The following is a 15782-nucleotide window of genomic DNA, read 5'->3' as shown; positions in this document are numbered from 1 at the left end:
AGGAAGCCGCCTTGTAGAATTTTGCACAGAGCATAACTTAATCATAGCCAACACTTGGTTCAAGAATCATAAAAGAAGGTTGTATACCTGGAAGAATCCTGGAGATACTAAAAGGTATCAGATAGATTATATAATGGTAAGACAGAGATTTAGGAACCAGGTTTTAAATTGTAAGACATTTCCAGGGGCAGATGTGGATTCTGACCACAATCTATTGGTTATGAACTGCAGATTGAAACTGAAGAAACTGCAAAAAGGTGGGAATTTAAGGAGATGGGACCTGGATAAACTGAAAGAACCAGAGGTTGTAGAGAGTTTCAGGGAGAGCATAAGGGAACAATTGACAGGAATGGGGGAAAGAAATACAGTAGAAGAAGAATGGGTAGCTCTGAGGGATGAAGTAGTGAAGGCAGCAGAGGATCAAGTAGGTAAAAAGACGAGGGCTAATAGAAATCCTTGGGTAACAGAAGAAATATTGAATTTAATTGATGAAAGGAGAAAATATAAAAATGCAGTAAATGAAGCAGGCAAAAAGGAATACAAACGTCTCAAAAACGAGATCGACAGGAAGTGCAAAATGGCTAAGCAGGGATGGCTAGAGGACAAATGTAAGGATGTAGAGGCATATCTCACTAGGGGTAAGATAGATACTGCCTACAGGAAAATTAAAGAGACCTTTGGAGAGAAGAGAAGCACTTGTATGAATATCAAGAGCTCAGATGGCAACCCAGTTCTAAGCAAAGAAGGGAAGGCAGAAAGGTGGAAGGAGTATATAGAGGGTTTATACAAGGGCGATGTACTTGAGGACAATATTATGGAAATGGAAGAGGATGTAGATGAAGACGAAATGGGAGATAAGATACTGCGTGAAGAGTTTGACAGAGCTCTGAAAGACCTGAGTCGAAACAAGGCCCCGGGAGTAGACAACATTCCATTTGAACTACTGATGGCCTCGGGAGAGCCAGTCATGACAAAACTCTACCATCTGGTGAGCACTATGTATGAAACTGGCGAAATACCCTCTGACTTCAAGAAGAATATAATAATTCCAATCCCAAAGAAAGCAGGTGTTGACAGATGTGAAAATTACCGAACTATCAGTTTAATAAGTCACAGCTGCAAAATACTAACGCGAATTCTTTACAGACGAATGGAAAAACTGGTAGAAGCCGACCTCGGGGAAGATCAGTTTGGATTCCGTAGAAATGTTGGAACACGTGAGGCAATACTGACCTTACGACTTATCTTAGAAGAAAGATTAAGAAAAGGCAAACCTACGTTTCTAGCATTTGTAGACTTAGAGAAAGCTTTTGACAATGTTAACTGGAATACTCTCTTTCAAATTCTGAAGGTGGCAGGGGTGAAATACAGGGAGCGAAAGGCTATTTACAGTTTGTACAGAAACCAGATGGCAGTTATAAGAGTCGAGGGACATGAAAGGGAAGCAGTGGTTGGGAAAGGAGTAAGACAGGGTTGTAGCCTCTCCCCGATGTTATTCAATCTGTATATTGAGCAAGCAGTAAAGGAGACAAAAGAAAAATTCGGAGTAGGTATTAAAATTCATGGAGAAGAAATAAAAACTTTAAGATTCGCCGATGACATTGTAATTCTGTCAGAGACAGCAAAGGACTTGGAAGAGCAGTTGAACGGAATGGACAGTGTCTTGAAAGGAGGATATAAGATGAACATCAACAAAAGCAAAACGAGGATAATGGAATGTAGTCAAATTAAGTCGGGTGATGCTGAGGGAATTAGATTAGGAAATGAGACACTTAAAGCAGTAAAGGAGTTTTGCTATTTAGGGAGTAAAATAACCGATGATGGTCGAAGTAGAGAGGATATAAAATGTAGACTGGCAATGGCAAGGAAAGCGTTTCTCAAGAAGAGGAATTTGTTAACATCGAGTATAGATTTAAGTGTCAGGAAGTCGTTTCTGAAAGTATTTGTATGGAGTGTAGCCATGTATGGAAGTGAAACATGGACGATAACTAGTTTGGACAAGAAGAGAATAGAAGCTTTCGAAATGTGGTGCTACAGAAGAATGCTGAAGATAAGGTGGGTAGATCACATAACTAATGAGGAGGTATTGAATAGGATTGGGGAGAAGAGAAGTTTGTGGCACAACTTGACTAGAAGAAGGGATCGGTTGATAGGACATGTTTTGAGGCATCAAGGGATCACAAATTTAGCATTGGAGGGCAGTGTGGAGGGTAAAAATCGTAGAGGGAGACCAAGAGATGAATACACTAAGCAGATTCAGAAGGATGTAGGTTGCAGTAGATACTGGGAGATGAAGAAGCTTGCACAGGATAGAGTAGCATGGAGAGCTGCATCAAACCAGTCTCAGGACTGAAGACCACAACAACAACATCATTAACCTTGATATGCAGCAGGATTTTGGAACATATATTGTGTGCGAACATTATGAATTACCTCGAAGAGAACCGTCTATTGACACACAGACAACATGGATATAGAGCACATCTTTCTTGTGAAACACAACTAGCTCTTTACTCACACGAAACATTGAGTGCTATCACCAAGGGATTTAAAATTGATTCCGTATTTCTAGATTTCCAGAAGATTTTTGACATTGTACTTCACAGGTGGCTTGTAATCAGGTTGCAGGCTTATGGAATATCATCTCAGTTATGGACTGGATTCATGATTTTCTGTCAGAAAGGTCACAGTTCGTAGTAATTGATGGAAAGTCATTTAGTAAAACAGAAGTGACCTTTGCCATTCCCTAAGGTAGTGTTATAGGCCCTCTGCTGTTCCTTTTCTATAAAATGATTTAGGAGACAATCTTATCAGCCATCTTACTTTTTTTGCAGATGATGCTGTCATGTATCATCTAGTAAAGCAATCAGAAGATCAAAACAAACTGCAAAAAGATTTAGAAAAGATATCTGTATGGTGTCGAAATTGGCAATGGACACTAATCAGTGAAAATTGTGAGGTCATCCATGTGAGTAGTAAAAGGACTCCATTAAACTTTGGTTACACAATAAATCAATCAAATCTAAATGCCGTAAATTCAACTAAATACCTGGGAATTACAATTATGAACAACTTAAATTGGAAAGAACACACAAAAAATGTTGTGGGGAAGGCAAACCAGAGAATCTACATCTACATGACTACTCTGCAATTCACATTTAAGTGCTTGGCAGAGGGTTCATCGAACCACAATCATACTATCTCTCTACCATTCCATTCCTGAACAGCGCGCGGGAAAAACGAACACCTAAACCTTTCTGTTCGAGCTCTGATTTCTCTTATTTTATTTTGATGATCATTCCTACCTATGTTGGTTGGGCTCAACAAAATATTTTCGCATTCGGAAGAGAAAGTTGGTGACTGAAATTTCGTAAATAGATCTCGCTGCGACGAAAAACGTCTTTGCTTTAATGACTTCCATCCCAACTCGCGTACCATATCTGCCACACTCTCTCCCCTATTACGCGATAATACAAAACGAGCTCCCCTTTTTTGCATCCTTTCGATGTCCTCCGTCAATACCACCTGGTAAGGATCCCACACCGCGCAGCAATATTCTAACATACGACGAACGAGTGTAGTGTAAGCTGTCTCTTTAGTGGACTTGTTGCATCTTCTAAGTGTCCTGCCAATGAAATGCAACCTTTGGCTCGCCTTCCCCACAATATTATCTATGTGGTCTTTCCAACTGAAGTTGTTTGTAATTTTAACAACCAGGTACTTAGTTGAATTGACAGCCTTGAGAATTGTACTATTTATCAAGTAATCAAATTCCAACGGATTTCTTTTGGAACTCATGTGGATCACCACACACTTTTCGTTATTTAGCGTCAACTGCCACCTGCCACACCATACAGCAATCTTTTCTAAATCGCTTTGCAACTAATACTGGTCTTCGGATGACCTTACTAGACGGTAAATTACAGCATCATCTGTGAACAACGTAAGAGAACTGCTCAGATTGTCACCCAGGTCATTTATATAGATCAGGAACAGCAGAGGTCCCAGGACGCTTCCCTGGGGAACACCTGATATCACTTCAATTTTACTCGATGATTTGCCGTCTATTATTACGAACTGCGACCTTCCTGACAGGAAGTCACGAATCCAGCCGCACAACTGAGACAATACCCCATAGGCCCGCAGCTTGATTAGAAGTCGCTTGTTAGGAACGGTGTCAAAAGCTTTCCGGAAATCTAGAAATACGGAATCAACTTGAGATCCCCTGTCGATAACAGCCATTACTTCGTGCGAATAAAGAGCTAGCTGCGTTGCACAAGAACGATGTATTTTGAAACCATGCTGATTACGTATCAATAGATCGTTCCCTTCGAGGTGATTGATAATGTTTGAATGCAGTATATGCTCCAAAACCCTACTGCAAACCGACGTCAATGATATAGGTCTGTAGTTAGATGGATTACTCCTACTACCCTTCTTAAACACTGGTGCGACCTGCGCAATTTTCCAATATCTGTAGGTACAGATCTATCGGTGAGTGAGCGGTTGTATATGATTGATAAGTAGGGAGCTATTGTATCAGCGTAATCTGAAAGGAACCTAATCGGTAGACAATCTGGACCTGAAGACTTGCCCGTATCAAGCGATTTGAGCTGCTTCGCAACCCCTAAGGTATCTACTTCTAAGAAACTCATGCTAGCAGCTGTTCGTGTTTCAAATTCTGGAATATTCCATTCATCTTCCCTGGTGAAAAATTTCGGAAAACTGTGTTCAATAACTCCGCTTTAGCGGCACAGTCGTCAGTAACAGTACCATCGGCACTGCGCAGCGAAGGTATTGACTGCGTCTTGCCGCTTGTGTACTTTACATACGACCAGAATTTCTTCGGATTTTCTACCAAATTTCGAGACAATGTTTCGTTGTGGAAAATATTAAAGGCATCTCGCATTGAAGTCCGAGCCAAATTTCGTGCGTCTGTAAATTTGAGCCAATCTTTGGGATTTCGCGATCTTTTGAACTTCGCATGCTTTTTCCATTGCCTCTGCAACAGCTTTCGGACATGTTTTGTGTACCACAGGGGATCAGTTCCATCTCTTACCAATTTATGAGGTATGAATCTCTCAATTGCTGTTGCTACTATATCTTTGAATTTGAGCCACATCTCATCTACATTTGCATAGTCAGTTCGGAAGGAATGGAGATTGTCTCTTAGGAAGGCTTCTAGTGACACTTTATCCGCTTTTTTAAATAAAATTATTTTGCGTTTATTTCTGGTGCATTTGGAAGAAACGTTATTGAGCCTAGCTACAACGACCTTGTGATCACTAATCCCTGTATCAGTCATGATGCTCTCTATCAGCTCTGGATTGTTTGTGGCTAAGAGGTCAAGTGTGTTTTCGCAACCATTTACAATTCGTGTGGGTTCGTGGACTAACTGCTCGAAATAATTTTCGGAGAAAGCATTTAGGACAATCTCGGAAGATGTTTTCTGCCTACCACCGGTTTTGAACAAGTACTTTTGCCAACATATCGAGGGAAGGTTGAAGTCCCCACCACCTATAACCATATGAGTGGGGTATTTATTTGTTACGAGACTCAAATTTTCTCTGAACTGTTCAGCAACTATATCATCGGAGTCTGGGGGTCTGTAGAAGGAGCCAATTATTAACTTAGTTCAGCTGTTAATTATAACCTCCACCCATACCAATTCGCACGGAGTATCTACTTCGACTTCACTACAAGATAAACCACTACTGACAGACACAAACACTCCACCACCAATTCTGCCTAATCTATCTTTCCTGAACGCCGTCTTAGACTTCGTAAAAATTTCTGCAGAACTTATTTCAGGCTTTAGCCAGCTTTATGTACCTATAACGATTTCAGCTTCTGTGCTTTCTATTAGCGCTTGAAACTCAGGGACTTTCCCAGCACAACTACAACAATACAATTTACAACTACAATTCCGACTGTTCCTTGATCCAAGCACGTCCTGTATTTGTCATGCACCCTTTGAGATTGCAGCCCACCCCGTACTTTCCTGAGGCCTTCTAACCTAAAAAACCGCCCAGTCCACGCCACACAGCCTGCGCTACCCGTGTAGCCGCCAGCTGAGTGTAGTGAACTCCTGACCTATTTGCAAAACCGTCTGAGCCTCTGATTCAGGTCCTCCACCCGGCTCTGCACGAAAGGTCCGCAGTCGGTTCTGTCAACGATGCTGCAGATGGTGAGCTGTGCCTTCATCTCATAAGCAAGACCGGCAGCCTTCACCAAATCAGATAGCTGCTGGAATCCAGAGAGAATTTCCTCAAATCCAAAGCGACACACGTCATTAGTGCCGACATGTGCCACCACCTGCAGCTGGCTGCACCCTGTGCTCTTCATGGCATCCGGAAGGACCCTTTCCACATCAGGAATGACTCCACCCAGAATGCACACGGAGTGCACACTGGATTTCTTCCCCTCCTTAGCCGCCATATCCCTAAGGGGCCCCATTACGCGCCTAACATTGGAGCTCCCAACTACCAATAAGCCCACCCTCTGTGATTGCCCGGACCTTGAAGGCTAATAATCATCCTCTGAAGCAGGGCAGGCAGCTGCATCTGGCTCAGCCAGAGACAGTGCCTGAAACCTGTTTGTCAGACGCACCGGGGAGGCTTTCTGATCAGCCTCCGGGGACGTCTTTCGTTGCCTGCTATGCCTTGGAACGACCTCCCAATCAACCACAGGCGAGGGCTCAGCCCCACTGCGGGCACCAACCGGGGCAACCACAGCGGCAGACCGATCTGGGGACAGACGGGACGAGGTTGACATCCCTGTGATACCAAAGTCCGGCTTCCCACAGTGGTGCCCATTGGCAACAGCCTCAAGCTGCGTGACCGAAGTCAGCGCCGCTTGCAGCTGTGAGCGAAGGGATGCCAACTCAGCCCTCATCCGAACACAGCAATCACAGTCCTTGTCCATTCTAATCAGTGCTGAACAACAGTTACTGAAACACGAGTCCGTGCCTAGATAACGCAAGGGAAGCACGCAAAGAATAACCTGTATAAATGCCTAACGTCTGCGCTACAATCTGCCTGAATTTACGATTACAGTAACTAAAACTCGAAATTACACCTCCTATACGAAACTCGCACGCAATTTAAGTAAGAATCTACGAAGTAAACATTAAGGCGCGATGCTACAACTCTCAAATACTATAATACGCCCAAAATTTATGAATTAAACAATGCAAGTACCCAAAAACATGCAAAGAAATTAAGAATTAAACTATGTAACAAGTAAGCAAGCTAGGGGTATACGACTTTCTGCTGTAGCTGCTTATCCAACGGCGGCAGGGAGCCGCGTTTTATTTGGCGAACACTTAGATGATCCAACATATATACTAATGAGACTGCCTAATCTATGCTTGTCCATCCTTTCTCTGAGTCCTGCTGCATGGTGTGGGATCCTTACCAGATAGGATTAACGGAGTACATTAAGAAAGTTCAAAGAAGTGCAGCACATTTTTTATTATCGAGAAATAGGAGAGAGAATGTCACGGACATAAGAGATCTGGGATGGACATTATTAAAACAAAGGTGTTTCTTGTGGCAGGATCTTATCACAAATTTTGAATCACCAACTTTCTCCTCTGAATGCAGAAATACAGGGTGTCTTCTGAAAGACACCCGGGAGGGGTCATGCAGCTCAGCCACCAGCTGTTGCCGCCATAAACCATGGCATCCACATCGCTCGCCACCGCTGCACCCGACTCTCGGACACTAATCTACTAGTAGGCAGATGTGCACACACTCCCTTGGAGTTAAGCATAAACAGCATTGCCATCTGATTAACTTAAGTGTGCATTTATTTACAGTAGTTGTTCAAAATGATGCCCCCCCTGTGATAAGAGCACCTGGCATCTCCTGAACACATTAGCAAACACTCAGCAAATTTCGGCTGCCGAAATCTGTGATATGACTAGCCGAACCCTGTCTTCCAACTCCTCGAGCGTGCAGGGTTTGGTTTGCATGCACCTTGTCTTTTAATGTTCCTCAAAGATAATAATCACATGGATTTAGAATTAGAGAATGTGGAGGCCAATCATTCATCCCATCGTCAAAAACACTTCGTATTGCTGTCATAGAAGCATTGGCGGTGTGTTGGCTTGCATTAAATAACGGTACATATTTTCGTTAGTTGTTAGTTCTCGAAAAAAGGGTGCAGTATATTGTTCACATGCCTGTCGGAACGTATGGTTTCGTGGAAAAAGATTGGTCCAGTAATTCGTCTTGCAGTAATTGTATATCACATTCCTGTTTTGACATCGTGGAGAGGTTGTTGATGTAATCTATAAGGATTTTCAGAGCTCCAACGTCAATTGTTCTGAGTATTTATGTATCCTGACAAATGCTGCCATGCTTCATCAGAAAAAAACGCATCCCAGGATCAACTTCCTCATCATGCACAGAGTGTAACAGCAAGTTGCAATGATAACGTTGAGCAACAGTATCTGAGTTCCTCAATTTGTGCAGAATTCTGCAAGTAGATGCTCTTGACCCACCAGTCTGAAGTGTCAAACGGGGCAGAAATTTTCTTGCGCTTCTTTCCAAGGCCTGTCCTGTCTCGTCTAATTTATTTGCAGTTGAAACACTAGGTTCTCTAGGCCTTTGTTTGTGTAACACAGATCCAGTCTCTTGAAATATCTGCACTAATCTGCATATCGTCGAGTCATTGGGAACACGCACACCAGAAAATTTTCATTTGAATTCAAACCTACATTCCATGTGTAATTCTGTTTTAGCATAGTTCAACACAAAAAACACTCATTGGTCTTTCATGTATACCATACCGAATGGAAACTCGACACAGTACAGATGACACGCGCACAGTGTTTCTGTCTGAGGACTGTACCCAGCAACATACAGGCAGGGAAAGCCCCGGACTCGGCAGTTGCAATAATCATGGCTAGCAACAGTATTTGAAGTGATTAAACTTGACAAAAAAAAAAAAAAAAAATCTGTAAACTCAGTCACACAGGTAGGTAGCAGGCGCAAAGTGTTGGTATCCAAGAACTGTGCATATGCAGATGCAGTGGTAATAGCTGGCAAACACGCCACGCGACCTGCAGACCCCTCCTGGGCATCTTTCATGAGACACCCTGTATTTTTATTGACACCAACCTACATAGAGAGTAACAATCTTCGTAATAAAATAAGGGAAACCAGAGCATGCATGGAAAGATATTGGTGTTCATTTCTTCTGCACAGATTTGGAGAGTGAAATAATAGAGAATTATTGTGGAGGTGGTTTTAATTAACTCTCTGCCAGGCAGTTAAGTGTGATTTGCAGAGTATCCGTATAGATGAAGATAACAAACACCAAATTCGGCATAAATAACAGAACTGAACTTGGCAAAAAAACACAGAATTTGACAAAAACAATGGTTTTGGCAAGAAATACAGAATTTGGTGACATGGGATTTTGCAAATGCGCCACCAAATTTGATACAAAAAACAACATTAAAGTTGGTAAAAAAACACCTCAGCAAAAAACAACAAATTTGATCATGAAGTAAAACATTTTTTACGCGTCCCTAGTGATAACGGTAAATAAGTCTTAATGTCGGAAAGAGAGAGAGAGAGAGAGAGAGAGAGAGAGAGAGAGAGAGGGGGGGGGGGGGAGAGGAGATGACCATAGAGAGGGGTGGTGAGGATATGGAGAGATATTGGAGGGGGGGGGGATTAGTACATTTATACAACATCCATACATATTTTTGCAACTGCGAAGCATTGCCAAGGTCACTAGTACAGTCTGATGAAAGAGCAGGACCCAGGTACAGTTGAAAATGTGATAGCGGAGATTAAAATTGCTCAGTCAGACCAGTAATTAATAATATAGATTGTTCTACATACAAAATTAATATGGAGCTCAACAAAATATTGAAAACGAATTTTATTTATGTAGAATCCTATAATATTACAAACAGTGCGACCTTCACTTGGGAAATACCAGATGGTGCTCTACTTTCACTTCAGTGGATATCAAGAGCCTATATACAAATATCCTGGTCAATGAAGCCTTAGAACTGATGAGAATAAATCTGCTATGTAACAAAACTTAGGCCAGGCTGAGGTAGTAGAACTGATAGAAATATTAATGATATGAATATAATAGAGGGAAACATTCCACGTGGGAAAAATATATCTAAAAACAAAGATGATGAGACTTACCAAACAAAAGCGCTGGCAGGTCGATAGACACACAAACATACACACAAAATTGTTTTGTCACGTAACTATTGTATATTTAACAACAAATGTTACAGGCAAAGTGATGGCCTTACCATGGGAAACTGCTTAGCAGGAACCATTGCATATATCTTTAATAACCTGGTGGAGAAGGCTTTTTTCAAGGTGAATCCAGAAATTAACAACAACAACATAGTATACTACAAAAGCTACATTGATGACTCAGTTGTGCTTTATGGAGCGAACAAAACGCAAATAGAAAACTTGGCCAAGAAAACAAGTAGTATGCATGCCAAGATCAAATTCATGATGGAACATAAAGTAGACACAAAGTGTATTTTTTTTTTACAACAAAAACAGCAGACATGCATTTCAAATATTCAGAAAACCAGCATGTACAAACATGATTATCAATCCCCTCTCCAGTCATCATCTATTTCAAAAGCATGCATACTTTTACTCTATGATACATAGAATAATATGGCTTCTCCTATGGTAAAGTCCGCCGCTCGTGGTCTCGCGGTAGCGTTCTCGCTTCCCGAGCACGGGGTCCCGGGTTCGATTCCCGGCGGGGTCAGGGATTTTCACCTGCCTCGAGATGACTGGGTGTTTGTGTTGTCCTCATCATTTCATCATCATCCAGGAAAGTGGACTGAGCAAAGTTTGGGAAATTGTACGGGCGCTGATGACCACGCAGTTGAGCGCCCCACAAACCAAACATCATCACACCCTATGGTAAGCAAAAGTAAAGAAAGAATTAGACATATTAAGACAGGTCACATTATCCGATAAAGTCAAGTTAAAAAGTAACATGAAATACATAAGAAAACATCAGGTAGAACTGAGCATATGTTCCAGAGAAAGGGAGTTAAAATTGCGTGCATGAAAGTGTGTAACAGAAAAATAAGATAGTGCCATAACTTGGCACTTACGAGTAATAAATACCAAGCCGTGATTGTGATAAAAGCTATATCGGCCATACAGGCAGGTTCTTTGACTTAAGATTCAAAGAACGCACACACACCAGCAGTAAAACAGCGTTAGGTTTACATATGCGAGGGTTTGGATATGATATTGGTAACATTGACCAACTACTAAAAATTCTACATAATGTTGAAAAAATTAGACAGTTGGACATTTTGAAACAACTGGAGATTTATGTCACAAAACACAAAGAGCCGTACAAACTCCTCAATGAACAAAATGAGTCTGCAACTAACGCATATTTTAAAATTTACGACGATTTACTTAGCTGAGTTAGTCACAGCTCCCTTCGCACATGCTCCAGCTGATCATAGGCCGCCTTGTGAATGAGTCCATGCCGCGTTTGTGCTTCCTAACATGAACTAGCTAATATAAATCCCTTGCAGTCAGAGGAAGAGTGCTAGAAAGCTGCAACAAGGAACTGCCGTGGTTATCCATTGTGTGCCAGCTTTCCAAAAGTTATGTGCATTTGTGTAAAGCTGAGTGTAGCACCACTGAGCACTGAAAAATATACCATAAAGATTGCTACTCTATCTCCTTTATTGTTAAAGCCTTACTTTGTTGTAAATAGGTTTTACAGTTTTAAAGACCTATATTTACTGTCATACTTTATGAATAAATGATTGAAATAGCATTGTGGTAATTGTTGTATTTTATGATTTCCATGGTTGAAGGTTGTTCTATAGGGGTCATGTGCAGCTAGTGCAAAGAGTAGGGAAGAATAAGTACATTTTGTTGTATGTGCATAATTCCCCGGTTTCTGATTTTATGTTTAAATGACAGTGCATGAAGACTTGTTCATCAAATGAAGCCCATAGGTATATACCATATGCATGTTAATAACATTTTACTAAGTTCACTAGTACTGTTCTCTGTTGTAGCATCTGATGGCCTTTTAATGCCGAAACTGGTTATGACTGTATCATAAAAAAATTAATAATAATAATAAGTTACTTTTATCACTGATCATATTCTTGAATGAAGTGTCTGCATACTGTTACTGCTTGAAAGTGAGTGCACTGGTGTTTATTGACTAAGGAATAGCGTAAACAGTGAGGGGAGCATGTGACAGATACACACAGTTTCAAAATATTACGAATTATCATTGTACGTTTTCTGAGCTTGTAAGTTGCTAAACCGATGTATTACATACTAATATTGTTATATAACTGATCATTACATGCAGTCATAAATTATCTAGTAAATAGTAATCTTGTACTAAATTGTAGCTTTTGTACCATACAAAGGCCTGCATTACATTGTGACTATACTCGCCATTGTTGGTACATGGCTCTCACCTTCACCACTAAATATTCGTCAAATGTGTTATAGAGATTCTTTATCTGAGATGTTTGTCATTGTTTATATGGGTAATGTGTTTGACAAAGGCAAACAGATAAATTAAGACCTCTGATTGAATAATAGTAAATCATCATTGCTGTGTCATAATTATATCTTTTTACAGGATACAAAAGGAAGTAAAACATAATCATTAAGCAAGTGTTTGCCATGGCAGATGCACACATTAACCTATAATATTCCCTATTGTGGTCAGAGGCCAGGCTCATGCAAAGCAAGAAAAATTCACAGTACTATTGACACATGTATGAGAAGTGAAATGTGACACAGAAATTGCCAACTTGGAGCTAGGCACAAACTGCATACATGAAAAGAAACGTACAAGCAACAAAAATATTTGGGAGTACAAAATCAATACTTAATAAAGTGGGTGAACTATTACTCAGTAATGAAAACACGCTATGTGCAATAGAGCTAATCATAAAGTAATTTTAAGTAGTTCAGTTTCTTTCCTGACCTTACTCAGTATCGTCTCATAGTTTCCCAGGCACTTCATATGCCAGGATTAATTCACTCAGTAATCTATTATTTCCACAACCCTCACTCTGTTCATACTTACTATCTTACTATGGGTGTTTTATTATCTGTACTTCCGTTCAACTTCTTGCTGTTTGTTTCCCCCCTGTCTCATCACTTTCTTTAATCATACGTGATGTGTTTAATGCCTTTTTACTGTAATAAATTTACCAACATTATTTCATTATTCTCCTGCACAATTTTTACTTGTGTATGTCAGTTGCTGCCTTCTCATCTTGTATGTTTCCACATTTGACCTTGGTTTTATTCACAACTTCTCATGTTGTCTGCAGTTACCAACTCTCTCTCTCTCTCTCTCTCTCTCTCTCTCTCTCTCTCTCTCTCTCTCTCCCTCCGTCCCTGAAAAGGTGAAAAGGAAGCCTCGAGTTCTGAAAGTTTAAATTTAAGAATTCCCCACCCCCACATGAACCCTGACCCCAACCCCACCCTCTCTCTGCATGTTTGCTCTATGCCCCATTTCGAGTGTGGAGCAAATAAGTGCAACAGAGTGACAACAGTGTTTCTATTATAGCCATGTCAACTGTCCAAGGTAACAGGCTTTTACTTTAATGGTAGAGTCTAAAATACTGGACTATTATTTGTAGTTACTGATAAGGAATGATGATGCATTGTGTCTGTACACACGGTAGATAAGCTATGCTTACAATCTCATGTTCTGATAAATTTAGTATTAATATTTCATTATGTATGTTTGAATGTGTCTGTGAAGAATGTTCAATTAAAGTGATTTTTTCGTTTTGCAGAAACACCGAAAATACATCGGATAAAGAATTTAATGTCAATGGCCGAAGAGGAAGTCTGACAACGAGACATGCAACTAACACACAACCAAATGCATCTACAAGCTCAAGCAGTGGTGATGAAAGTGATCCTGAAAGCCTTTGTCAACAAAGGCTAACTAGTGGCTCTCAGAGTGATCTCAGTGCAAGTCATTCCACTTCAAAGACAGTAAAAAATTCTGAAGCAAATAATCAACAAAAATTGAGATTGGGGGCTTCCAAAAAGTATGAGAATCCTGAAAATTTGTCAATGGGGATGCCAGTTTGCCGTGAGCCTGAAAATTTAGATTCTAATATGTGCCGAAGAATTGGAAATATGGTAGCATTTCGAGATCATGATACATCTAGAAGTAATGTCAACACAAATAGGCAAAGACAGTTAGAATCATTACGTCGAATGGAAGAAAGACTACTTAGCTGGTCACGCAGAAGCAACAGTTCATCCTCTGGTGCTGCGAAAGCTGAAGAGACAAGTAAATCAACCGACACACCTGCATTTGTAAGGAGAAGGCTTCCACCTTCAAAGTCATCAATGTCAATGTATGTTTTAGATATTTCAAATGTCCTTTCACACTGTGTTGTGAGATGGTTGCCTGTTAAGGAAAATAGAGGGCCTGAAGAAATGATTTTGTATACTTTAGTCGCAGGTAAAGGTGAACTCATTATGTTTGGTGGTATTCAAAAAGATGCAACTTCCATTGCTGCTAGTGCCCAGCAGTCATCTTATGGATCAAATACAGTCTCAAATTCTCTCTACTTCATTACATCACCAAAAGGAATCATTTAATTCTATTCAAAAATAATAAGAGTACTCGGAAGACTGCAGGCACGAAACACTTATATCTGTGTTAAGAGACTTATTTATTTTTATGTTATGTTTTGTTCCTTTTTTTCTTTTTTTTTACCCTCCTATAAAATACTGCCGATGGAAGAAATTCTTTTCACAATTTGTAAATATTGAAAATTATGGCACAGAAAAAGTTAAAATTAAATAAAGAAATGAGTGTAAACATTTGATGTTAAGTCTATGGATATTTTCGGACATATAACATGTGCAGCTGTACAACAAATAAAGTACTGTCATAAAATAATCTGAATTAATGAACTCATATAATCTTAACGTAGTTACGGGGATTCCTCCCCAAGATCTTGCTTTTTGAAGGCTGATGCAAAGACAGTAACCACTGTCAAGTTTTTGCTTCTACTTTTTTGGTGTTACATTATGATACTTTTTAGAGCTTTAATCTAAGAAGGTTTTTAAATCTTTAAACACAAACCGTTCCATCTTATGAGCTTTTGTATTGATTATTTGCCACATACTGAATCTGCATTTCAATAGGTGTGTGTGTGTGTGTGTGTGTGTGTGTGTGTGTGTGTGTGTTCCAAAGAGACAAGGTGGTGGTCCAGTACTTGCTTTCAGAAGGCAAAATTGGATGTACTGCACTGTACAGAAACACTTAAATGTAGAGTATACTATTCCGAACTTGTTCTCTCCTTTCTCAGGAAAGAAAGAAGCATTGATTGGTTAGGAGAAGATTGGAAAGGATGGGCAGGTCACTTAGAACATAAATTGAGAGGACACACGTTTTGTGTGGAGCCATTCACACTCTTTGTAATTTAACATTTTTCTCAACTGAATTTTCTCATATATGTATGAAGAATAGCAGGCTGGAAATGAGCTGGCTGAAAATGAGTGTAATAGGTTGGCCACATTAATACATGATATGAAATTGTGTGTCTTTGTAAAACAAATTAGTAAATTAGTACTAGTGCAATCTCTGGTGTTCATGATTTTTACTTACAGAGCCATATTGACTGTTTTCCAATTAGAGACCAAATTATAATGCTTGTAGTGACTATTTAAATTTGGGTCAGCTTAAAGAATATCTTATGTGTGACCTGTACGGACCAGCTGCTATCAGTTCAGTGA

General features: G+C 40.2%; 1 protein-coding gene across 1 annotated transcript in view; it reads left to right on the top strand.

Annotated features, from left to right (window-relative positions):
- LOC126191328 (F-box only protein 42) overlaps positions 1-14943 on the top strand; it is a 60862-nt gene extending 45919 nt beyond the window's left edge. Inside the window, exon 8 of the mRNA XM_049932160.1 lies at positions 13817-14943. Coding sequence (XP_049788117.1) covers positions 13817-14639 — 823 coding nt within the window. The 3' untranslated portion in view covers positions 14640-14943. The remainder of the gene's footprint in view (positions 1-13816) is intronic.
- Positions 14944-15782: the final 839 nt, after the last annotated feature.

This window comes from Schistocerca cancellata, chromosome 6 (genome assembly GCF_023864275.1).
Source record: "Schistocerca cancellata isolate TAMUIC-IGC-003103 chromosome 6, iqSchCanc2.1, whole genome shotgun sequence".
NCBI classification, from domain to species: domain Eukaryota; kingdom Metazoa; phylum Arthropoda; class Insecta; order Orthoptera; family Acrididae; genus Schistocerca; species Schistocerca cancellata.
The sequence above is the reverse complement of the archived record's forward strand: the minus strand, read 5'-3'. Positions and strand labels throughout refer to the sequence as shown.